This window comes from Phodopus roborovskii, unplaced genomic scaffold, assembly GCF_943737965.1.
Source record: "Phodopus roborovskii unplaced genomic scaffold, PHOROB, whole genome shotgun sequence".
In the NCBI taxonomy this organism is placed as follows: domain Eukaryota; kingdom Metazoa; phylum Chordata; class Mammalia; order Rodentia; family Cricetidae; genus Phodopus; species Phodopus roborovskii.
This window is the reverse complement of record NW_026126461.1, coordinates 1,300,105-1,326,552: the sequence shown is the minus strand read 5'-3', so window position 1 is coordinate 1,326,552 and position 26,448 is coordinate 1,300,105. Positions and strand designations below refer to the sequence as shown.

The 26,448-nt window shown below is 46.1% G+C and overlaps 1 protein-coding gene across 1 annotated transcript in view; it reads right to left on the bottom strand.

Annotated features, from left to right (window-relative positions):
- Window positions 1–15,678: 15,678 nt before the first annotated feature.
- Efhd1 (EF-hand domain family member D1) overlaps window positions 15,679–26,448 on the bottom strand; it is a 41,114-nt gene continuing 30,344 nt past the window's right edge. The window contains exons 3-4 of the mRNA XM_051190729.1: window positions 24,842–24,976; window positions 15,679–16,018 (exon numbers count right to left, since the gene is read on the bottom strand). Coding sequence (XP_051046686.1) covers window positions 15,884–16,018; window positions 24,842–24,976 — 270 coding nt within the window. The 3' untranslated portion in view covers window positions 15,679–15,883. The remainder of the gene's footprint in view (window positions 16,019–24,841; window positions 24,977–26,448) is intronic.

Sequence of the window (26,448 nt, the reverse complement as noted above, 5' to 3'; positions counted from 1 at the left end):
CACAAAACCCTAAAGTCCTTGTCAAGTACCAAAAAGGTACTTTCCTTTCTAGAAAATCACTAATATCTGTTATCTTTCCAGATTCGTGTGACAACTAAATGTTTTTCTAGTCTCTTCTAATGTGACAATAAAGTACATATCCCAGCTTAAGCAATTCAAATGCTGCTACACTAGGAAAACATCATAAAGTGAGGACGAAGTGTGTGTTCTAACTAAAATGGACAACTGCTGTCGGTCAGAGCCACAAAATTAAAAGGATAAAAATTAATGTACAAAAAGGATGATAAAGTTTTATCATCTGGGAAGTCACTGTTACTAAACAAGAGAAACTACGGAAGACTATAGTCCCTGAATACAACACTCTGAGCCAAAACTACCTATAATCCAAGGTATATGGTAGGAAGCCATCACGGACTAAGTCCCTTCATTTCTTAAGTTATGTTGGACTACTTACCTTCCTAATAGAGCCACTAGGTGTGTTTAAGTGCTTTGACTTTCAAGAAAATGGGAGGGGAGACAATGCTAGATAAATGCAAAGCAAGTTACTGCTTCCCAAACGCGGTCACACAACCTGCTTCGTTCATACCCTCCCTTCCCTGCTCACTTGACTTGATAATTCACCTACAAAACTCCAGTGTTCAAGAGTGCTTCGTGGGAAACTGCTTGCCCATTTCAACCCGGGGTGAACGCTCTGGTGCCCGGAGCTGCCCGGGGCTCTGCTTTCCCAAGCCTCTCAGTCCCAGGATCAGATCATGACTCCACCTCGCCTGGGGCCTGCTCCAGACCAGTTCCCCGGCCGTGGAAGCAGTCTTCCCCAGTCCAGATGCTCGGTGGGGAAGGCAAGGGCGCACCTCCCCGGGGCAGGTGCGGGCAGGAGAGCCGGCAGGAGCAGCTGTCGGCTGGCAGCAGCTGTTAGCCGGGGCACCCCGAGGCTGCGCGGGCGGCCGGCCCCGAGGAGCGGGCAGCGGAAGGCGAGCCCTCCGGCCTGACACTGCCCACCCCGCCTCCCGCCTCCTCTCCTCGGCTTCCCCCCGCGGTGCCACGGGGGCGAAGGCGGGGGGCTGCCCTCGGCCGGGACGTGCCCTGGCCCGCAGCGGCCCTCGCACTGGAGGAGGCTCCTGCCGACCCCGCACCTGCCCTGTCCACACGTCTGACGCCCCCAGCCGGCCGCAGCCGCTGCCGGGCAGCCTGAAGTGTGTCCATGCGGCCAGCTCGGGCCGGAACGGGGGGTGGGGGACGCAACGGTGGGCGCCAGGCCACGGCGGCTCGGGCCGCCGCAGCGGGGCCTGGGCGCGGGATGGCCGCGGGCAGGGGAGACACACCGAGTCACTGGTTACCTGCGGTCCGGGACAGGAGTCTCTCAGAACCCAAGTCAATCCTCAGCCTCAACAACACAAGATGGCCGACACGTCGCCACGCACGTCACGTGACCCCGCGCGGCGCCCCGCCCCCTGGCCCGCCTTCATCCCCGCCTCGCTCCCTCCCTGCACTCCAGCTTCCCACGACATCTTTCCCTTCCTCTGCGGACCGCCCCTCCGGTCGGGCACGCCCCTTCCCGAGACCCGGATGCAGGGCTGGGAGCGGGCGGAGCAGCGGCTGCGCAGGCGCACACTGGGGCCTTTGGCTGAAGCTCCAATCCGCCTTAGAGTTGAGCTGGTGTCCATCTAGAGTTGCAAGCCGCCCAGCCAGAGGCCCTCACTCGCTTCCAGTGCACCCAATCCAGTGCCCGTTTGCAGTAGAGAAATCAAATCACTCAGGAGCTGGTTTTCCAAGCTACAACTTTTCCATAGCTTTTAGTCTAGCATTGTCCTGCCAGTTTGTCCATCATGGAGCAAATGGTGAGGCTGAAATTCAAAGCATTTTCCCTTCTGGTAGAAGTGGAAATTCATTTTAAAGTGTTGGAATGTGACAGCTGGAAAGGGTTTTAAAGTTCTCACTTCCTCTCATTACATGCGGGCCTTTATATTCCTGTACTCACGTTTTAGGGTTGCTAGATAACGGATAGGAAACCCAGCAATACAGAAGATAGGAAATTATCCGCTGTCTTTCTGGAACTCATATTTACCTGGACATACTATACTTCTAGTTGCTAAACCTGCTACAGCTACCATCTCAAGTCATCACGCCCTTGGTCCTGGCGCCATTAGTCCTTCGTTGTCCCTCGATCCCTCCTTTAGTGCTTGGGATCAACCCAGGGCTTTACACCAACAGTGAACTACATCCCCAGCCCTCTTAACATAGTTCTTCCCACCAACTTTTTCTATTCTTTTTGTTTTTTAGCAAATATACTCAAATGGCTTTATCTTAAAATTAAATGTTGAAATCTGGAGCTTCAGAGCTCAATGATAGAATATATATAGCCTGTTGGGAGCCCTGGATTCAATACTTGGAAACATACACACAGGCCAACCTCCCTCTCTGACTCCTTCCTTGAGTCTGGATTCCCTTTCAAAGTCTAACTATGTAAAAGGTCATTAAATTCAGAAGAGTAGTGATTAATGTTGACTGTCAATTTGATGGGATTTGGAGTCATCATGGAAACAAATCTCTGGGCAAATTTGTGAGAAACTACCTAGATTATGTTAATTGATACGGGAAAACCCACAGTAGGTAAGGTGGGAAATACCATTGAATGGGCTGGGGTCCTGAACTGAATAAAAAGGAGAAAGCAAGCTGTACAGAAGCATTCATAACTCAGCTTCCTAACCTTGGATGCAATGTGACTGGCCACATCAGTCTCCTGTCATCATGACTCCCCAGCCAAGGTGGACCATACTCTAATTGTGAACCAAAATAAACCTCTCTCTCTCTCTCTCTCTCTCTCTCTGTGTGTGTGTGTGTGTGTGTGTGTGTGTGTGTGTGTGTGTGTGGTTTTTCAAGACAGGTTTTTTCTGTGTAAACCAGGCTGGCCTCAAACTCACAGAAATCTGACTTCCTCTGCCCCCCCAGTGCTGGGACTAAAGATGTGAGCCACCACAGCCTACTAGCCCTTTATCTCTTAAGCAAAAATTTTCATGGTATTTTGTCACAGCAATAGGGAAGGCAACTCATACAAGGGTCAAGAACAAAGGAAAGGGGAAATATGGGTGACGGAGGATAGCATTTAGCAACATGGCAGTCTGAAGGGTCCACTAGAGAGTGGTATTACTACCAGCTTCCAGATGATGCTAATCCTGCTGAGCAAGGGTATGGCTTTCTCACTTGGAAAGAGATTTATAGTTGTGTGATATATTAGTTTGACTTCATCAGAAAGTGCCAACCTTTTTCAGAGTACCTCAACCATATGTTCCCTTCCTAACATATAAGCTTACAGAAAGCAAGAACCAAATCTAAGGACTGATGATGGTGATGCTGTTGGTGATAAAAGCCAGCGAAACCTCATGTTTTCATTCATAGCACATACAGGCATTCACACCTGTCATTGTCCTGACACACAGTAAATGATTAACAAATACCATACAATCGGTTACCCGTTATGTAATTCTCAAGAAGGGCACATCCCTTTCCTTATTTCAGTCACTCTATCTCTCTGATGTGTCACCAAAGACTTGTTTTTAAAGAACAGTGCAGACATCACTTCTCAGCCTTTTGGCTAAGACCAAGTGTACAACAGTATATGGATGTGTGTCTAGTTAGGAAACATAACAGCTTCCACTCTACTGTGTCATTGCTAGAAACAAGACATTGGTAGTATAAAATCACTTCCAAATGAGAGTGGAGTTGAGTGGTTTGATCCAAAGTGGGTATAATTTGTAATGAACTTGGACTCAGCATTTGTGACAGTTTATATTTTTCTAAATGGCTCTTTTTCCCGCTGTTTGAATGGCAGGCAGGACCTTTCCTGTCTTTCCCTGCCCCTTCTCTTCCGTCCTGTCTCTGTGTCTCTTTACCTCTTTTCTCTTTCCTTCCCTTATTTTTCTACCCCCCCAATGAAACTTCCAATATGAAAGGAAAAATGGCCTTGATTATATCTTCCATTCAATATATTCTTCTAGAACCTTCCCTGCCCTTTCTAGAAGAGTCAACTTCCTTTTCTTTGGGTCCCTACATGGATGGGGTAGTAGATGTAAAATGGCAGACTCCCCAGTGCTGGATGGGGGGTGGTAACACAGCTTCATCCTGTTTGCCTAAACAGTCTCTTTTGAAGCAAAGCTGTCACTAAGTCCAAATGTCGTGTGACTGCCTGCTCTAGTTTCAGTTTTGTTTATGATAAAACAACTAACCAAGCTGGGTAGTGGTGGTGCACTCCTTTAATCCCAGCACTAGAGGCAGGTGGATCTCTGAGTTCAAGGACAGCCAGGGCTACACAGAGAAACCCTGTTGGGGCAAGGAGGGGAAGAGGAGACCCTAACCAAAAACAACTCAGGGACTTGTTTGGCATACACTTCCAGGTCACTTTCATTGAAGGAAGTCATGGTAGGAATTTAAGCAGGAACTACAGGTAGAAGCAATGGAAAGGTTGCCTTGCTGGCCTGTTCTTAGATAGCATTTGTTTGTTTGTTTGTTTGTTTGTTTGATTGATTTTCAAGACAGGGTTTCTCTGCAATGCTTTGGAGCCTAGCTCTGCAAGACCAGGCTGGACTCAAACTCACAGAGATCCACCTGCCTCTGCCTCCCAAGTGCTGGGACCAAGGGTGTGCACCACAACACCTTAGTATTCTTATACGACCTGAAACTGCCTGCCCAGGGAATTCTGCTGCCTACAGTAGGCCAGGCCCTTTTACATCAATTAGCAATCACTCTTCAACAGGCCCACAGGCCAATCTAATTTAGGAAATTCATCAGATGACTCCAGGCTATATCAAACTGAAAATGAAGGCTAATTACAACACTGCCTTGAGTTTAAACCACAATAAAAAGCCTGTATGTGTAGCTTCTTCTTCAACAGCACCAACTGAAGTCTCAGTCCACAGCCAGACTTCTGAGTGGAAAAAGCCATTAAAAGAATCTGTCCCTGCCAGGCAGGTCATCCCAGGGCATCTAAGCCCAAGACATGAAGGAGAGACAAGCACCTTCACACCACTTTGTCTGAATTCCTGATCCATTGAATCCATCAGCATAAGAAAATAAACTTTTGAAGCTATTATGTCTTAGAGTAATTTATTCACAGCAACAGAGTCTGGAACATCATGATTATGGATTGTGTCTTCCAAAAAAAGGTATGCTGACATCCTAACCCCCAAGTACCTCAGAATATGACTTTATCCAAAGGTTACTCAAGATAAAATGAGATGAGTTGGGGCACGCCCTAATCTAATATGGCAGGTGCCCTTATAAAAATGGAGAAATAAAAGTAGGCCTAAAATCTCTACACTTAGAGGTTGAGGCAGGAGGACCACTGTGAGTTGGAAGTGAGCCTCTTTTCTTTAAAAAGTTACCAAGCTTCAGTATTTTCTTACAGCAATGGAAAATGAACCAACAAAGGACTCTGAGAGGGATGGCCTAGAAAACAAAGGGAAGACACAGGGAAGACTGTCTGAAAGTAACAAACCAGAGAAGTCAGGAGACAACAAGAGAGGCCATAGAGATGATAACTGTGGAAATAATTCCAATGTTACATTTTACAAAAGCAGACTCTTACTATAAAACTCCCAGGACATTTAAAATTCTTTTCCAACCTTTGAATGCCCAAGAAAATTAAGTCATAACAAGTCTTGAAAAAAAGATGCATTATTTCACTTAATGCTGCATGATGTGTCCCCAAATATTACCTGTTCTCTCAATCTTTAACATTGTCTTACTTCAGGTTTTATTGCTATGAAGAGACACCACGACCACAGCAGCTCTGATACAGAAAACATTTAATTGGGGTACCTGACAGTTTCAGAGGTTCAGTCCATTATCATCATTTTGGGAGCATGGCAGTGTGCTGACTACGTCTTGGCTTGCAGAGACCAGGGAATTGACTGAGACACTGGATGGTATCCTGAACATAGGAAACCTTAAAACCTACCCCCACCATGACATACTTTCTCCAACAAGGCCATGCCCTCGCCAAGAAACCCACACCTCCTAAAAGTGCCATAAGTGCCATAATGCCTATGAGATTATGGGGACCAATTACATCAAACTGCCACAAACATATTTAGGGGTTCATATTTCTGCTGTTCCTGAACATTCTTACACACAACTAAACTGTTCCTCTCATTGTATTTCTGGCCTTACATTCCCATCTATGATGGTTAGTGCTAGCTGCCAACTTGACAAGATCCAGACTCACAGGGGAGATAGGCCTCTGCAAATGCCTGTGGGGAATTATCTTGATGGGAAGACCGGTCCACTGTGGGTGTCTCCCTATCCTGACCAGGATCCTGGGCTGTGTAACGGACAGAGGGAATTAAGGAACAGCACTCATTCATTCCATCTCCCGATATGAGCAGCGGCTTCAAGATGCTGCATGTTGAACTGTGAGTAAAATAAATCTCCCTGGAGTTGTTTTCCTTAGGATATTTGATCACAACAAGAGAAAAAAGAAACTGAGATACCATCTCTTTATTTGTGTGTTTGTTCAGGAAGGAGGTTGAGAAAAGGTCGTTCTATGTAACCTACACTGGCTCAAGATCTTTCTGCCTCAGCCTCCTGAGCACTAGGATTATAAGTGTACATCACTACTTCTAGAATGTTCTCCTATTTCTAAAAATTTACTTTGTGTGTGCATGCGTGCCTGTGTGTGTATATGTGACAACCCAAGTGTGGAGATCAGAGGATAACTTTCAAGAGTTGCTTCTCTCCTTCTAGCACATAGGATCCAGGGAGAAAACTCGGGTCATCAGGTTTGGTGGCAATTCATCCACTAAGTCATCTCACTGGCCTTTTTTCCCCTTTTGTGGTGAGGTGAAAGGTTGAGACATGGTTTCATGTAGTCTAGGTATTCGGCAGCAGCTTCTTCCATGGCTAAAATATTTACTCCCCCGGGGAAGCTGCTTAAAACAGAAAGAAGTCCCTAAAACTTACCCAAGAGTAAACACTGGGAGTCACTCTCAGTCAAGGGGTGGTGATGATGCAAGCAGATCTCTGTGAGTTCGACACCAGCCTATCCTACAGAGTTCCAGGACAAACTCCAAAGCTAAAAGAGAAACCCTGTCTCGAAAACAACAAAACAATCAAATAAACAGGAACATTCTGAAACCAGTCCAGCCTCCTGGAAGAAACAGAAACTAAAAACTAACTGAATTGCCTGGAAGAGGCTTAGACTGAGGCCCTGAAAATGACACTTCCCAACCCATTGAGCTGCCTGTAGGCTGTGTAATATACTTCAGTTTCTCAGCTCTCAAGAGTTGTCACCCATGCTGGGGTGGACCCTGGTGATGCAGCTGTCTTGGAGTCATTTCTGCTCCTGTAAGTTACCCCACTAAAACCCATTGATTCACCAAGTTGAACTTTGGTGGTGTGTCTATATTTTGTAGTGTGATCACTATCTGAGGTGAATAGACATGGTTGTGTCACCTTGGTAGGCTAGTGTGATGGCTATTTTATGTCAACTTGACACAGATAAAGTTATCTGAAAAGAAGGAATTATTTTTCGTTTTTAAGTTACATTTATCTACTTACTGTGTATGCTGAGGGAGGAGGCCCTTGCCTTGATCACATGCGGAGGTCAGAGGGTACCTTCCAGGAACTAGTTCTCTCCAGAAGAAGGAATCTTAATCGAGAACATGCCTGGTTAAGACTGGCTTATATAGGCAAGTCTTAGGGCATTTTTCTTGATAGATGATTGATGCAGATGAGCCCAGCCCATTGTGGATGGTGCCAACACTGAGCAAGGTAGTCCCGGAGTGTATAAGAAAACAAATTGAACAAACTAAGAGAAATAAGCCAATAAGCACTGCTCCCCCACAGTCACTGCATCAGTTGCTGCTTTCAGGTTTTGCCATGCTTGAGTTCCTCCTCTGACTTCCTTTGATGGAGGTCTGTGAGTTGGAAGTGTGAGCTGAAACAAATCCTTCCCTCTCCAAGTTGCTTTTGTTTTATCATAGCAATAGAAACCCTAACTGAGACAGATAGCTGGCATCAAACTGGGTACATAGCCAAAGATAGCCTTTCATTTCTGATTTTTTTCTGCTTCTTGGGATTATAGACATGCCATTGTTCCCGTGCTTGCTTGCCCTCGCCCTAACCCTCATTGTTTCGATGTATTTGTTTGGAGACAGATTCTCCCTACATAGCACTGCCTGGCCTGGAACTCACTATGTGTATGACACTGGCCTTGAACTTAAAGCTATCCTCCTGCCTTTGAGTGTCATGAGCCACCAAGCCCAGGACTAGATCTGGGTCATTACTAAGAATACCAGCAGTGGGAGGGGAGGTAGCTCAGTTAGTAGCCTGATTGCCTAGCACGTACAAAGCTCTGGGTTGGATTCCCAGCACTGCACAAACGAAGCATGATGGCACAAGTCTATAATCCTAGCATTGGAGATGTGGAGGCAGGAAAATCAGAAGTCAAAGGTCTTCCTTGGCTACATGTCAATTTCAATACCGGCCTGACTCTATCTATAAAAATAGCAGTGATGATGGTAGTAGTTATTATGGTATGAAAGCAATATGTATTTACAGAGTTACAATTTTTTTAAAAATTCAAAACATAAAGGGGAAAAAAACTGAGTATCTCTCCTCACCCTGGCCTATAGGACCATGACTCTTCCCCTCAGTTCACATGTACCAAATTCTGCATATACGAGCAAGGACAATGGACTCCTGGACAAGGACAAGTTACTCCAAAACCCACCCGGTTGCTGCTCTCATGAAATAGTCTTCTTGGGCAGAGACTAGGGTTTATGTCTCCCATCTGAAACAGACAAGCAAAGCATGAAACATTACTAAGCATATGGCTGTACCCCTGGCTTTCTCCCAAGAAACAAGATGTCTTTTTTGTTTCAATGTCCACTTGTGTCAATGTGTGATCCACCTGTAGACAGAATGCTTGATTGCAGTCAAAGGTTCTATTGTTAGAAAGAACACTGACTGGGGAGGAGTCAGAGGTGAGCAGAAGGGCAGTGGACATAATCAAAATACATTGTATACAAGTATGACCTTCTCAAGAGTAAATAAAAATAATATACGTTTTAAAGAAAGAATATTTCATATGTTCCCTGAAATTATTTCTTTCTCTACTTTTACTTTTTAGCTGCAGAAATATTCCAAGGTCCAAAGTCTTGAAGAAAGGTGGGAGCAGTCTTGCACTCTTAGCACCAGGAAGGCTGGGGCAGGAAGATTGTGAGTTCCGGGCCAGCCTTGGCTATCCAATGAGACCCTGTCAAAAAACAAACGATAAACCCATGGGTGCCTCTGCAATGGACACCTGCCACTTCCTAGCGACTTCTACACTTGGAATGCTTTCCCATGTTGGTATGAAGCAACACATGGCAGCACCTGCTACCCTTCAGAAAAATCCAGATGATACCCCTCAACCGAAACTTGTGGGCACATGACTGAGCTTAGCCCCAGAGTCTGGAACGGGAGCAAATGACCCGAAGAAGCACCCCACCACAGAGTTCTGAGCAGCCGGGGCAGTGACACTATCCTTGGCAGGTTCCCAGGGTGTGCTCTTGGCCTGTGTCCCAGTTGCATGGCATCATGCCCATTTTCTTAGCTTGATACCCACTCTCCTCCTCTGCTCCTCATTCTGGGAGCTCATCAGTGTCTTCTCAATCGATTCTTTTCCTGTTTCAATCAGTCTGGTGTAGATTCTATGACTAGTGCTTAAGAACTCTGACTGATTCTGTGATGGTTAGCTCTGAGATGACTCCTGCGGATTCTTCTCAATAAAGCTAACCTATGTAATCAGTGGGATACTGGGGAAATGACAGTGTGCTTTCTGAAGCTACATCTTAAAGGCCATAATGACTTATACTTTACTCCCTTGAAGCATTTGTGCTTGGTTGAAATCCACCCCGGTCAGTGTTCTTTCTAACAATAAAACCCTTGACCACACTCAGGCAGTCTGTCTACAGGTAGATCACACATGGGCACAAGTGGGCATTGAAAGCAAAAGGCCAGGGGTGCAGAAAATGCTTTGCCATGTTGGAAAGGTACTCAAGATACCCAGTGATGTTTCCGTGGCAGGCAACTGAGGCCTTCTGCCAACAGCCAGCACCAACCTTTAAACCACAGGAGTGAGTCACTTTAGAAACTGATTCTCCAGCCTCAGTGAAGCCTCAGATGGCTTCACTCCACATGGCATTTTAACTGTGGCCACATGAGTCACACTCACCCAATTAAACTGCTTCTGAATCCCTCGCCCTCAAATACTCTGTGAGCTGATAAATGTTAATTATTATTTTAAGCTATTAAGTCATCAGATGGTTTGTTAATGCAGAAATAAGTAACTAACACGGGTAGTAATTTTAATGTTGAAAGTCATCAAATTATCCATCAAAAAGACAATGGCAAACCCGGAGAGCTGGCTCAGCATTGAGAAGGGGTGCTGCTCTTCCAGAGGACCTGAGTTTAGTTCCCATCATCCATGTTGGGAGACTCAAAAATCACCTGTATCTCCAGCTCCAATGGATCTGACACTTTCTTCTAGAATCTGTGGGTACCTGTACTCACACAAGCTCATACACAAGCATACACACATACACATAATTTAAAAATAATAAAAAAGGAAGCAGAGGCAGGCAGATCTCTGGGAGTTTGAGGTAAACCTGGTCTACATAGAGAGTCCCAGGACAGCCAAGCTACACAGAGAGACTCTGTCTCAAAATAGTAATAATAATATGAAAAATAAGAATGAGTCTTTTAAAAAGACAATAGCTGGTGGTTACTCACTGGTAACCCCAGTCTTTGGGAGACTGAGCAGGAAAGATTCTGGGTTACAGGCCAGCCTGGGCCAGATCAGACTACAATGTGAGACTCTTATCTCATTAGAAGGATGAATGAATGGATGGATGGATGGATGGATGGATGGATGGATGGATGGACAGACAGATGGACAGACACCCATCTTCAGCACCTACCTCCATTATGGAACCCTAAGCTAGACCACTAGCACCCCACAGCCATCACAGGAACTGCTAGGTAACTGTGGAATTCTTCTACAGTCAGGCCAGATGGGCAGGGAATCTAGCCTAGTACATAGGTAGAGTTATCTGTGCACATCCTAGCACATATCCAGGAGACAAAGCCACAGGAGCAGATCACATAATCAGGCCCAGAGAGATAAGCAGTTGTCAGCTGCAGAGGGGTAGCTAAGCAGACAAGCAAGGGGTAGGTGTTCTCCCTCCACCACCACAACAGACCAGAGAAATTGGTAAATGCACACCTGCCCTTGGGGCAATGATAACGGCCAGGACTAAGCATCCCTGGGCCACTGAACCTAAATGTAGAGACCCAAGCTCAGGAGGAGAGAGAGTTGCAGCTGTGGAGGATGATAAGTAGAGAAGGGGACTCATTTCCTAGATACTAATGCAGGTATGAGATCTGCCTAGTAAATTATTCCCGTTTTACAGGTAAGAATATGGAGGCTTACCAAGGCCTGAAACACCAGTGATCAAGTCTAAATCTCATTACATCACACAGTGACCCCTGGGCAGAGATGAAACTCTTAGTTGCTTTTTTGTTTGTTTATTTCCCAATGGATATGCAGTGTCAGCTGCCCTCACTTTCAGAGCTATTCTCTCAGGGAAGGGCCACATGTCATTAGCCTATCTAGGGTTAGATATGGTTTGTGAGACTTGGTCCTTGGTGTGGTGGTGTTGAGGTTTATTGACACTTTAAAATGCAGATATGGTGATTGAGAACACTGGTTGCTCTTGCAGAGGACCCTGGTTTAATTCCTAGCACCCATGTGGTGTCTCACAACCATCTATAACTCCAATTCCAGGAGATCCAAAGCCTTCTTTGACTTCCAAGGACGCCAAGCACACAGGTGGTATGCATACATACATGCAGACAAAACATTCATAGTCACATATACAACTTTTTAAATTGCAGAGCAGAAAGTTAAGTGAGGATATAGGTCAGTGGGTAGAGTTATTTGTTTAGCATACTCAAAGCCCTAGGTCAGATCCCTAGCACTGCATAAATCAGATATGGTGGCATATGCCTGTAATGCTAGCATTTAGGAGGTATAGTACAAAAGATCAGAAATTCAATGTCACCTTCAGCTACATAGGAAGTTCAGGGCCAACCTGGGCTACCTGAGACCCTGTGATAGAAGGTTCTTAGGTCATAGAGAGCACAGCCTTCTGAGGGGATTCACATTTTCCTCCAAGAGCCCATGAATTTGTCCTCCTGAGAGAACTGTTATAAAAACAGTAAGCACTGTTTCTGCTCACTCTGGAAGTCCAATCTGGCCCCATGATTCCTCTAACCCACACTGGATCCTGCTATGCTTGATGGTTTCCTATGAGATCCCTCAACTGACTGAACTGATAACAACATAATACTCATAAACTTCTCTTTCAAAGCTCATGGGCTTTGTGTATTTCATTATTATAACAATATGTGCTTAGAAGTTCTCTGACACTAGTGATGAAGATCCTGCCTGGTCTACCTCCATCTCTTCAACAATCATGGCATATCTTTGTGAGATTTACATACAAGTCTTCAAGTTACCTGGTAGGGCTATGGCAGCAGACAGGGCAGACCAGACTTCCTGCCATTGCAAAGGTTCATAGCCCCGTGCCAGTTTGATGGCTCAGCAAAGCAAGGCACTTGCTACCAAGCCCAACAACTTGAATTCAATCCCAGGAATCCACATGGTGGACAGAGAACTGATTCCTGCAAGTTGTCTTCCAGCCTCTACAGGTACACACACACACACACACACACACACACACACACACACACACACACACACAAATAGACAAATGTGTGCTTTTAAGATGGCCATGGTCACCTTCAGCTACATAGGAAGCTGAGAAGGAATCCTGTGGAACGCCCATGAGCTTTAAGATTACAACGGAGAAAAGGTTCAAGGTAAAAAGGGAATCCTAGAGTGTTCCTTACCTTCTCAGCAGAAGCAGTAAAACTTCTGGAAGATAATCTGAGCTGAGCCAACACGAAGCAGATCACTAGTGGGAGGTCGGAGGGGGTGCAAATGAGTAGAGGAAACAGCTTGTGCAAGACTGAGGTATGACACTTTCCAGGAACTGTTCCCCAATTCCATCATGGGTCTTCTGGTAGACCAAGGGAGCAGGGACCAGAGCTGCAGGCTCTGGAGATGCTAAGAGCAGATTTGCATTTCAGAGAGCATCCCAGCTGCAGTGGACAATCAAGCAAAAAAGGAGAGTAGAAAAACCAGTCAGGTCACTGTAGAGCCCCAGGGAAGGACCAGGAAAGGGCTGGGTTTTGGCCTTGGCCCTGGAGATGGAGAGAGGTTACAGCTATGAAGGGAACATGGACCAAGAGGGCACAAAGACATCGTAGCCCTACTCTTTGTGGTCACCTGTATGTCATCGTCTGCCCTAAGGATTTTTTTTTTCTTCCTTCTGTTCTAAGAACTCTTATGGATATTTTGTATCACTTGAGAGTTTTAGCTCTTACTTTGGCCTGTTTGTACAGAAAGATTTCCGCGCCCCCCCCCCCATGGCTTTTGCTTTTTTTTTTTTTTTTTTTTTTTTTTTTTTTGTTTGTTTGTTTGGTTTGGTTTTTGAGAAAGTGTCTCATGTAGTTCAGGATGTCTCAAACTGGCTGTCTTAGGATTCCTATTGTTGTGATAAAATACCAAGATCAAAGCCAACCTGGGAACCAAGGGTTTAATTCAGCTTACTGGCCCAGTTGCTGACCACCATGGAGGGAAGTCATGGCAGGAACTCAAGGAGGACCTGAAGCTGAAGCCATGGAGAAGTGCTGCTTATTGACTTGCTCCCACAAAGCTTGCTCAGCCTGCTTTTCAAAACACCTCAGAACCACTTGCCCAGAAGTGGGTGGCACCATTTGCATTCCACAGGCTTGCCCAGGCCAAGGTTATGGAAGCATTTTTCTCAGTTAACATTTCCTCTTCCAAGTTATGTCTAGGAAATCTTGGTGTAGTTGACCCAGGGATCAAACTCAGGTCATCAGGTTTGGCAGCAGGCACTTTTATCGGCGGAGCCAATTAAGTAGATAAAGGGGTGAAACGTGGGGGTGGGGGTGGACATTCATGTGCTAAGGCAGGCATGTAGCATCCAGAGGACAACCCGAAGGTAAGGCTGTGCATCCAGCTCAAGCGCTCAGGCTTGGTAGTAAGCACCTGTACCTGCTGGGCCATCTTGCTGAATAGAGTGTTTTAAAGAGAAATTAAGGTTTACAGAGAAACTGAGAAAAACATAAATAAAATTCAGATCTTGTATATCTTTCCACCTCTGGCCCTGACTACCCTTCATCTTTTTTCATTGGTGTGAAATATTTGTTAAATTTGATGTGCTAAGGTACATGGTATTATTAAAGCTATGTCCTAGTGAGGGTTTCAAGGGATTTGCAAGCAAAAGAAACAGAATGTCCAGTTTTACCAGCAGCAGAAAGCATTCTTGCTGGTGGGGAGGGGAGAGCAGGTGACAATGTTAAGTGTGATGGTCATCAGCGGGGACCCACCGTCCTGGTCCTACTTTTGTTCTTGTTGGTTGATTTCTTAAAAGAAGGTCTCATGTGGATCAGCCTGGCCTCAGACTCTCTCTATAGCCAAGGATGGCCATGACCTTGAATTCTGCATCTGTGTCCTGAGTGCTGGAGTTACAGGAATGCACTTCCATGATTGGTTGTATGTGATACTTGGACTGAACTCAGGGCTTCATGCACGCTAGGCAAGTACTCCACTAATTGAGCCGCATCCATTCCCAGCCCTTCTCATCCTGTTCCTATTTCTACACATACTTTCAGGAACTCAGTGGCAACAGAAGCCCAAGACTGAACCCATAGAAAACACTTTCTTCTACCCCTTCATTCAAAAATACGACCAGAGACACACAGGCACACTGGTGTGAAGGCAAAGATTATTTGCACATTTTATTTCAGCTGTAAGACAGAGGACAAATGTTTTCTTTATTGTAAAGACAGCAGTTATAAAAGAGAAGTAATAAATATGACATTGGGAATTTTGTTAAAAAATACAACCCCCTGGTATTTGTGAGGAATCCCAAGAACTCACAAGATACAAAAATCTGTCCCACGGGTGACTGTACCTTTTCCTCAGCCCCATGGAGCTAGTGTCAGATACCAGAGGATGGTCATGACTTCTGGGATTTCAAAAGATCTTGCTGTGTCACTTGAGAATTGCAGGGGTCCACTCTGATTTGCACGGAGTCAGGTGACTGATATCCTTCTGCCCATTAATATTACTTCCAACAATTCTTTCATTCTTACAGAAAAGAACTTAGGAGTGGGAAAATGGCCAATATGGGAAGAAAAGGATGAGGGGGAATGAGGTGGGCACTGTTAAGGCCAGGAGACAGGCAGTATGACAGCAAGCTAATCCCCAGTTGGAGAGGGGATGGGTAATGATCCACAAGTCCTCCTTCAAATCCCACCATCACGCTGGAATGGAAAATGGTGAAAAAGAAGTCAACAGAATCTGAGTAGTGACAAGAAGAGAGACGGTGGCCAGGAAACAATGTAGGGACCACAAGGAAGAACCATCTAAGAAATGGGCAACGTGTCCTCTGAGGACCATAGATGAACAGGACTCACTGACATAGAACCACGCAGGGACAAGGACGGGTTTCTGGAAGAAACAAGTCTCCACTACAGATAACAGCAGAGGAGTGCAGGCAGGAGAGGTCAGCTGGCAAGCCTTTTGGAGGAGGCGGGACCCTGGGAAAGATGGAAGCAGTCTCCAGTTATCCAGAGGCACTAAGAAACAGGCCTGGGGCGTAGAGGGGGAGGTCGTTCAGGCAGAGGGCAGCAGGGGTAAAAATGTGAAAGTTGTGGTCATCTCCTCCTGGGTGTCAGTAAGGCACAGCTGTGCTCATGCGCTGAAAGCAGCCTTCAGCTCCCGGAAGGCTGCCTGGCGGAGTCTCCTGGCCTCCTCCTGACGTTTCCGCTCATCTTGCTCAGCTTTTAACTCAGCTTCAAATTTACTGGAGCACGACAAGGCCTGGGCCTGCAGAGAAATAGCAAACAGATGACACAGTAAGGGCAGGGAAGGGTACGGGGGATCTGGCACCCAAGCCTTTGCAGTGGACATGTAAACTCCGAACAAATGGAGCTGCCCAGGGCAGGGGCTCCAACGACACCTCTTCCTTTGGTCCGGGTGAGTGTGGGTACCACTGCTTTACTGGTGACCGACTTTTACATGCTTCTATCTTCTGGGCTTGCTCAGCCTCGATTGTTTTTCAGCGTCCTAGTGAGAATCCACTACTTCATGGCGGTAGGCAGGCTCTACTGTGAAGACACTTCCCCAAACTCTTGCCCACACTTAGATTCCTTTGATTTTACAACAACATCACTACATTCTGGTGGACCAGTCCTGAACCAGGGTCGGTGCTACCTCGGTGGAGAAGGTTCTTTGTGCATCAGATAGAGGGCAGTAGACAAAGAAACTCAGCACCGGTCAAGGTGCAGAGAGTAAGCAACTATGGAGTGCTCAGGCACAAATGGGACACCTGGGTCATACTCCCTCACCAAGCCTCAGGGAGAATCATGGAAGAGTGGGTGGAAACTCTTAAGAACTAGAGGTCGGGGGAGGGGGGAAAAGGGGTCGGGGGACCTCAGTTGAGTGACAGCTGCACTCAAACTCACAGCAGCTGTAGCTGCCTGCATGAGACCTGCACACATCAACCAGTTGCCATTCTAGCATGGAGCAGAGTAGGAAGGGGTTCATGAGCCCCCGTCCTTGAGGAACTATGGCCAGCTGATGGCTTCTGGGAAAGAGTCAGTTTTCTTTAAGGGTATGTGACTCCTGGTAGGTCAACCAAGCTTCAGTGGATGGCCCCATACTCAGAGGTATATGGTGAGCAAAATAGTTTTTTGTTTGTTTGTTTTAGTTTTTTTGACACGGGACTTCTCTGTATAGCCCTGTCTGTCTTGGAACTCACTCTGGCCTCAAAGTCACAGAGACCCACCTGCCTCTGCCTCCACTGCTGTGATTAAAGGTGTAGGCCACCACTGCCGAGCATTTGTTTTTCAAGGGATGCAAGTTGTGGGGTGAAGGAGAAGAGACAGATTTGGGAGGAGCTGGAACACAAATATTATCCAAATTCATTGTATAAAATTATCAAAGAATTAATAAAATATTTTTTAAACATTACTATATCCTAGGTGGAAGAGCAAAAGTAATGTCTTGGGAGTCTTTGGTTGGGATTGCATCTGATGTCGGGCTGGAAGGGGAAAGCTTTACAGTAGCTTTCTGAATGTCGTGGATGCTGGGAGGCAAACTTGGGTCCTCTGGAAGAGCAGTGCATACTCTTTCTCTCTAGCCCCAGAGCATCAGTTCTTGTTCAATCCTGCTTCTGTGTTCCCATCAACAGTTTAGTTCTGGGCTGGAATATAATTCAGCGGCTGAGGACTGAGCTGGCACGCAGGAGGTCTTGAGTTCAATCTTCAGTAACCACAAAAAGGAAATACATTTTTTAAACTTATCCACCAGTCATTTATTCTAAATTTACTTCGAAATATTACATTTTTGGCTTGCTTTGGTAACATCTATTATAAAGTATCACATGTTTAGCTATGTATGGTGGCTCATGCTTTCAATACTAACACTCAGGAGGCAGAGCGTTGAGTCCAAGGCCAATCTTGACATATAGAGTTCTAGGCCAGTCAGAGCTACAGTATGAGATCCAGTCTCCAAATTAAATGCAATAAAAATAAACTCAACATGTTTTTGCTTGTATTATGAGGGATTTTATAGTTTTTTTTTAAACTAATGATTACTCTTCAATAAAACCATATTAGGGGTTGGGATGCAGTTCAATTGGTAGAGTGTTTGCCTAGCATGCATGAAGCCCTATATTAGTCCCTAGTACTGCATAAAACTGATGTGGTGGCAAAAGCCTATAATCCCAGACCTCAGGAGGTAGAAGCAGAGGACTAGAAGTGTGAGGATCATCCCTGGCTACATAGCCAGTTTGAAGAAAGCCTGGGACACACAAGATATGTTTCAATCATAATAATAATGATGCCTTATCAGATAAAATCATTTAAAAATCTTCCCTTCTAGAACTGACTTTTTTCTGTAGTTTACATATTTGGCATCAACAGCCCACTGTGTATGTGATTTTAACAAAGGCTACAATAGAGCCCTTGAAGGTAGCTGTTCCAGTTTATACCTCCACCATCATGGACTGGAAGTATTCCCACATACACTTGGCCAAAGCTTGCCGTGACCATCCTTACTTCCTTGCCAATCCGATAGTCAAATACTGTCTTCTCTCGTTTCCTCCATGGAGAATTACCCACTTCCACACTCAGCTATTTTTTACTTCCTAATTGTGGTGAATTAATATTTCCATTGTCACCTCCTAGCTTGGTGGGTCTTTTAGAGTATCTTGGACCACCACAGTGCTTAAAATCTTGATGTAATTTGTCAACCATTTACTCTTTCCTTTCATGTCGTGTGTGTATATATGGGGATGCACTTGTGGACACACTTGTGTCTACCTTGTTTTAGGCTGGAGCTCACCAAGTACTCTAGGCTGACTGGCTTGGGAGCCCCGAGGATCCAAATACATCACCATGCCTAGCTTCTTTTTCAGGCAGGTTCAGGGGATTGAACTCATGACATCATGGTTGCAAGGCAAGTGCTTTGCCAACTATACTCTCTCTGCAGCCCTACATACCATTTTATATGGGATGTAGGGGCAGGAGGGGTGGGCTTTTAACATATAAAAATGTTCACATCTGAGGTTTCTGGAACCAACCCCTCCATGGACACAAAAGGCCAACTACACCTTCAATTCTGCCTGGCACAAGGTTCACATCTGCCCACCTCCTCAGTAAGGCCCACCCTCACTGCCATGACTTAGTATGCATGCCTCTAAGCCGAGGGCACACTTTTTAATAATAAGTAATAAGTAAATGAAAGGGAACTCTTCCACCTGGAGAGGTTCAATGGTTAAGAGTACTTGCAGAGGACCAAGCATCCGTTCCCAGCATCCACCTGACAGCTCACAACCCTATGAACTTCCAGTTCCAAGGATTCTGGACACCCTCTTCTGGCCTCTACAGGCACATGGTGCACACACACATATGCAGACAAAACACTCATATAATAAAAACAGTAAAAACAAATAAATCCTTCAAAAACCACTCGTAAGAATAGTGGCTAAGCTGGGCAGTGGTGGTGCACACCTTTAGTCCCAGCACTCGGAGGCACAGGCAGGTGGATCTCTGAGGTGGAGGCCAGCCTGGTCTAAGAGGAAGTTCTAAGACAGTCTGGGATGTTGCACAGAGAAGCCTTGTCTTGAACAACCACCTCAAAAAAAGAATAGTGGCTGGATTCACTAGGACTTGGAGATTTCAGGCCAGAGCTGGATCTTCAATGGCCCTCTTCCTAATCTCTCTCCTCACAGTGGTCCCTGACCCCTCCCTCTTTCAGCTGGAGGAAAACAGAGATGCTATGCTGAAACTGGCTTGGACTTGCTCAAAAATCAACTGCCTCGTCCCCTGAATGTCTGTGAGCCATTTATAAAATTAGTCATCACAAAATTTTAAATTGTATGAATCTGCAATCAACTATACCAAAAGCAAAAGCAAAAGGAACAAGTACTGAGGGGCCATCACACTCTGATGATCTCAGTACAGTTTGTTATTATCTGCGAGGGCTGTGCCTCCAGCGTGGGAAAACCGAGCGTTGACTGAGAACAGCGCCCCTGCTCCACACCACGTGTTCACATTCCACTGAGAGCTTGAGCTCAGTCTCGGTGTGAATATTTACACCATGGGAAGCAGCCCCCATGACACGTTGGCCTTCGTTGTCCTTGTCTACACAGTCTTGTCATAATGCACTTGGAACATGTTTAAAATGCAGGTGAAACTTGAAATGTGTTGTCTGTTGCCTTTGCATTATGAGAGGATGACCTTTTGGTACTTGAAATCATCCAAGAGAAATTGCTCGGCACAACAAGAAATGAAGTGGTTTTTCTCCTCTTCTTCCCCCTCTGTGTTTCTCTGCCTGTGTGTACCTCCTCTCTCTCCTCTCTCTCTCCCTCTCTTTCTCTCTCTCGATAGTGCATGTGTTTGGAGGTCAGAGGGCAGCCTCAACTGTTCATCTTCATCCTCACCTTGTTTGAGACAGGTTTCTTTCTTGTTCATTTCTCTGTATTCAGGCTAGCTGATTTGCTAGCTTTTGGGCTGGGTGGGTGGGAGAGATTGCTTCTTTTCACCTACCTTCTTGCCACAGAATACTGGGATTATACATGTATGCTAACATGCCCTGCTTCACAAGGGCTCTGGGGCTCTGAACTCTCCTCCTGCAGCAAACACTTTAACCACTGGATCATCTCTGAAGCCCCCACTCAACCAGGGCAAAAGGTCCGAGGCTTACTTCCCGGTTTGAAAACCCATCCAAACCTACCAATCCCTGAGTTCAAAAACCCACCATCTGCCAGGCAACAAATCTTGCCTCTGGGATTCTATAACCCTCCCTGACCCTAAACCCCCACCCCACGACCTAGACAATTTCTCCCTGGTAGGGAAACATACTGACTTCTCTCAGAGGCTGCCAAGTAAACAAAGATGTTCTTACCTAACCCCAAGCTGCTGTCTCACCTGCTCTGACATCTGCAATGGGGACTTGGCTCTCAGGGTTCCTCCTACTAGGTCCATCCCAACTCAACATAGAGAATCTGATCCCTTAAACATCTCTTCTGAGGGCTGGTCAGATTGTTTGCTGCCAGATTTGACAACCTGAGTTCGATCTGTAGGACCCACATGGTGGAAGGCGAGAACTGCTAGGGCTGGAGAGATGGGAGAGGTTAGGAGCACTTCCACAGGAATCTGAGTTCGAGTCCCAGCGCCCACATCAGGAGGTTCAGAAGCACCTGGAAGTCTAGGGACATCTGACACCTCTTGACTCTTTGGGCAACAGCAGTCATGGCCACAGACTCACACCTACACATAATTAACAAAAAATAAAATTTAAAAAGCCCAAACCACTCCTGCCCAGCAAAGTAGCATTTTTCTCCAGCATTCCCTTGGGCCTGAAGACATAAATGCAAAGCCTCCCTCCACTCTCGGCCACTCTCCTCCTGTTTCAACATGTACTTCTGAAGATGGCTCCTACCTCTGTGTTACTTGGTGTCCATAGAGCATATTTCTTCCCTTCTTTCTTCCTATGGGAAGCTCACCTGGTACATGGAGTCTGACCCCACCCCAGGAGAGGGTTATGAGGACAGTCATATTCTAGCCATTGTCAATGGTGGTGGATCCATCCTTACAGCAAGACACACAGACCTCCAAGAAAGATGGACGGATATTTTTTATAGCCTCCGTGTGGCCATTATTGGAGGACCATTTGCAGCCATCACCATACCCATCAAATTCATTCATGTCTTTACTGTGCCTGAAGTTATCTCGGACTTCACACCAAAGCCCAGTTTATTGCTTTTCTTCTTCAAACCACTCCCACTTGAGGGAGGGACTTCCTTGATACAAAAAAAAAAAAAAAACTCAGCTCCCCTCCTCAATGCACACCTCATGTTGGTCTTCCCCAAACTCCCAAAAATGTAGTCACAAGCACAGAAGTTCTAAAGTTGTGTGTCTTTATGTTGTCCCTGGTCCCACTGTCACAACGCTAGACAAACTGATATTCCTCCCCAAGCACATCTCTCCTCTAGTGTCAGACCTCCCCAACCAGTTCTGAGGGCTCTCCAGCCCCTGTAGCTGGGCTATCCCAGCCTGGCTGCACCTGATGCCACCTGCAGTGTTAGATCAACCCCTTGTTTCCTGACGACTCCCCCAACCCCCACACACCCAAAAAAAAAGTTTTAAGAAGACCTGGGTTGGGCCTGGGAGGCCAGTCTACAGGTAATCCTCAGCTTGGGAATTACAACCAGGGACCATCTGATCTCAGAGTCACCTACCTCATACCAAAGGTGGGAAGCGGTGATCCAGGTCCTAGCTCTCCGTACTCGCATCTTAGCTTGCTGTCCCTGAGGTGGTGCCAGCCCTTCGCCCTCTCTCCTTGGCCTCCAGGACTCCCAGCCCTCCATGCCCTGGAGCCTTCCCTTGCAGTTCCCATGGCCAGGGCCCCTCCCTTCCTTGATTACAAGGTGAATCCCCATTCATCTTACAACATCTGTTACTAGTGTCATCTCCCTTACGGCCTCTCCCAAATCCAAGCCGTGCTTCCCTCCATTCGTCATTCATGCAAACATTTATTGAGGTCCATTACACACCAGGCGCTGTAATTACAAAGATAACACACCTACTACTCTGCCTTTGAGTCCGGTTGAGGAGGCAGACATATAAACACAGAAAGTAGGAAAAGGTTTATTGTTTTGTGCGTTTCATCTTTTCTCCTTATAAAAATAATGCACACCAATTCTACAACACCACAGAAGTATAAAATGCGTCCCTTGACTTAACTATTACTAATACTCTCATATGTAATTATCTAAGCTGTATTCAGCATTTAAAGTCAGGTGTCCACATATTATTTTGCTTGATTTACTTTGGACATATGTGTACACACATGACACAGTCTCGTCTCGAATCTTTGATTGCTACAGAATGAATGACCATATGGTCATGCCATGATGGACTCATCTCTGACAACTGAAGTTTAAGTTGTGTCCAGTTTGTAACAACCCCACCAGTGTTGCTGTAAATCCTTCCCTCGGAAGGAGAAGTTCCGGAGGCAAAATACCAATTGCTCTACAGACTGATTGACACTGTCCCTGCAAGTATCCAAGAGCACCATGAACAGATACAAAACAGCACTGCTTGTACTCAGGAGAGGGGCCTTTCCAGGTGTGGACAGGCAAGAGTAGGCTGCCCTAGGAGGTGGTCCCAAAGGAGTAGAGTTCTCCAAACAGTAGCCTTGTGTTGGAGCTCTGGGCAAAGAGAGCTACAGGTTCTAAGGATTGGTTGTGAAAATTCCCAGCAACGTCTGTCTGAAGGGCTGGATGGGGCTGGAACAGAGATCATGGGCAAGTCATGACAGATCCTGCGTGCCCAGATGATGCAGTCCCAGGGAGCATTTAGCCCAGTGTATCTTGGCAGGGAACTGTCCTGCTACTCTTGGGCTTCAGTCCTAGGACCTTTCCCAAGAAGTCTCAAGAGACTGTAAACACGAAGGCACTAATGGATGGAGAGGTTCCATCACAGGGGAAGGGGCCCCTTCCTCATCACTACCCCCACACCCTGTGTCAACAAGTAATTGGCTTCCCTCCCCACACTGTGTGGGCCCCCGAGGAAGACGAATGCTGTGTCCCTTTCTTCCTGAGTTTCAGAAGTCAATGCACTAGCTGGTCTTCGCCAACAGAGTCTATCTGCAAACAGCCTCATAGACAAAGTGAGAATGGAGTCCTGTTTCAAGCTCTAAACAGGCCAGGATGTCACCAAGGTTGCTCTGTCCTGGGGTAAACTAATGGGAGAAACTCAAAGTCCCCCAGAGGCCGGCAACTGACTGAAGACACATGCAATCTGGATGGCTGGGACTGCATGCTGACTGCTCCCCAGTAGCCAGGCAATTACTTAACACTACACATGCAAGCTCATTTCATCCTGCCCGTGCCTCTGTGGCACAAGTGGAAACAGGGCTAGTGTAGCAACGTGTGGGAGGGAGGCAGATCCCTTGGCTGGCTTGCCTGCTTGGGGTCGGGGGTGATGTGCCCATCTCACTGCACACTGCTCGGCTTAGCAGCAGGTGTGAAGGGGTTCCCTTATCTGTGTGTCTGCAGGTGTGCTCTGCAGAGACAAGAATGGCCGCTGCTAGCTTTGGATAGCTGCCTCAGTGTTTGGGGATTATGACCTCGCAGGGCTGTGAGGCCTCCCCACCTCCTGATCATTTTCAGTGATGCAAACATTGATTTAGGGCAGGCCACTCTGGCACTCTCCCCTGACCCCTCTCCTACTTGTCTGCAACCCATATATATATATATATATATATATATATGTGTGTGTGTGTGTGTGTGTGTGTGTGTGTGTGTGTGTGTGTATATATATATATTTTTTTTTTTTTTTAAGATTTATTTTTTAATGATTTTCTGTTGTTGTTTGAGACAGGATTTCTCTGTATAGCTCTGGATGTCCTAGACTTGTTCTGTAGACCAGGTTGGCCTTGAACTCACAAAGATCCACCTTCCTCTGCCTCCTGAGTGTTGGGATTAAAGGCGTGCACCACCACCACTGCCTGTGATATTTATTTTTAAATACTCTTGTAGACACACACACACAGAAGCGTGCGCGCACGCCCGTGCTTAAATCTAGGTGACTGCAGAAGCCAGAGATGTTGTTGAATCTCCCTGGAGTTACGATTACAGATGGTTTCAAGCCATTTAATATAGGTGCTAAGAATTGAACTTGGATCCTTTGGAAGAGCAGTATAAGCACTGAAGTACTTCAGCGTGTGTGTGTGTGTGTGTGTGTGTGTGTGTGTGTGTGTGTGTGTGTGTGTGTGTCCACAGAGGACAGAGGAGGGCATCAGATTCCCGGGAACTAGAGTTAGATGAATTGTGAGCTGCACAATATAGATGCTGGGAACCGAACTCTAGTCCTCTTCTCTCTTCCAACCCAGATGTTTAAGATCAGAAAGAGAAGGGGGGGGGGCAGGGCCTGTAGAAGTAACTCAAGGTCTAGAGGGAGAGTCTATCTTGGAGCCTGGGATCCACAAACCCTCCTGAGTCAGATGTTTCTGTGCTGTGTGAGAACAAACTCTCACTTCCCAGTGAGTGAGCTAAGAGGTCACTGTGCAGGAAGTGCCTGTCATGGGGACAGGGTAAAGGAAGAGTGGGGGCTGGGTAGGGAAGGAACAGACACTTACCTTGGCTTCGAAGAAGTTCTTGGCACCTTTGACGCCCTCCAGGGAAACATCGATCTCAGAAAGCTTGGCCAATGCTAACAGCCCACTGTCCTCCTGCAGTTCACCTGCAGCGGCCTTGTGAAAAATGAGCAGGAACTGTGGGAGGGAGAGGGACAGGAGGGTCACTGCTATCCCCGATGCCACACCAATGCATCCCCAATAATCCCTCTGCCCTTGACGTTCTTGCCAAGAACTTGAAATGTGTGTTTTGTTTTAAATAATGTATTCATTTTTATTCTATGTGCATTGGTGTTTTCTGTGCATCTATGTCTGTCTGTGTGAGGCTATCAGATCTTGGGGACAGTTGTGAGCTGTCATGTGGGTGCTGGGAATTGAACCTGGGTACTCTGGAAGAGCAGTCAGTGCTCTTAACCGCTGAGCCATCTCTCCCATCCCAAGATTTATTATTTTTTTTAATTATATGCACACAGGGGGAGGATGCACATGTGTGGGTGCAGGTATCCATAGACTTTGGAAGAGGGCCTTGGAACTCTGGAGCTGGGGGCTACTGGAAGTTGGGAGCGACCTGATATGAGTACTAGGAACCTGATGGGAGATGTCATTCTGTAAATATGTTTCTCTCATTGGTTAATGAATAAAGCACTGTTGGCCAATAGGAAAGCAAGATTGGTAGGACTAAGAGACAAGGAGGGTTCGGGGGAGATGTAGTAGAAGATTCAACATGTAGAACTGAATGAGAACAACTCTGGACCCTCTCTCTGGTAAGATAAGACCACATGGAAATACTTAGATTAATAGAAATGGGCTAATATTTAAGACAGAGCTAGCCAATGAGAAACTCTAGTAACAGGCCAACAGCTTTATATCTAATACAGCGTCTCTGTGTTATTTGGGGTTGGCGTGGCAGTGGGACCAGGCTGGTGGGAAAACTACTCGTAACAGGAACCAAACGTGGCTCCTTTGCCAGAGCAGCAAACTCTCTTAGCCATTGCTCCTACCTGGACATTTATGTCTATGTATGTATGGAGAATTATTTTGTCCCTTACCAAATGATCAAAACAAAAAAAGTGGGGAGTGTTGGTGGTGGGTAAGGGCATAGCTCAGTGGTAAAGCAATACTTGGTGTGTGAAGGACCTGAGTCCAATCCCCAGTACCAAATAAATTAATTTAATTAAAATATTGTTCTCTCCCCCATCCAGTAATGTCACTGCTGGGAACCTGTTCCTCAAAAACCCATACAATAACACTACAGAGTAGCTCAATTGGTAGAAAGCCCTGGATTCAATCCACAGTAAGTACTGCATAAACATAATGGTAATGGCCTGTAATACTAGTGTTTATTTGATTGTCTTTATATCTTTGAGGCAAGGTCTCGCTATGTAGCCTTGGCTGGCCTAGAGCTAGCTAGCTATAAATCAGGAAGGTGTCAAAGTCATAGAAATACACTTGTCTGCCAATCTCCTGAGTATGGGGATTGAAGGCGTAGTATGCCTAGCCCTCATTCATTCATTCATTCATTCATTCATTCATTCATTCATTCATTCATTCATGTATTCAATGTGTGTGGAGGTCAGAGTCAGTTCTTGCCTTTAATCTTCTTTAGGTAA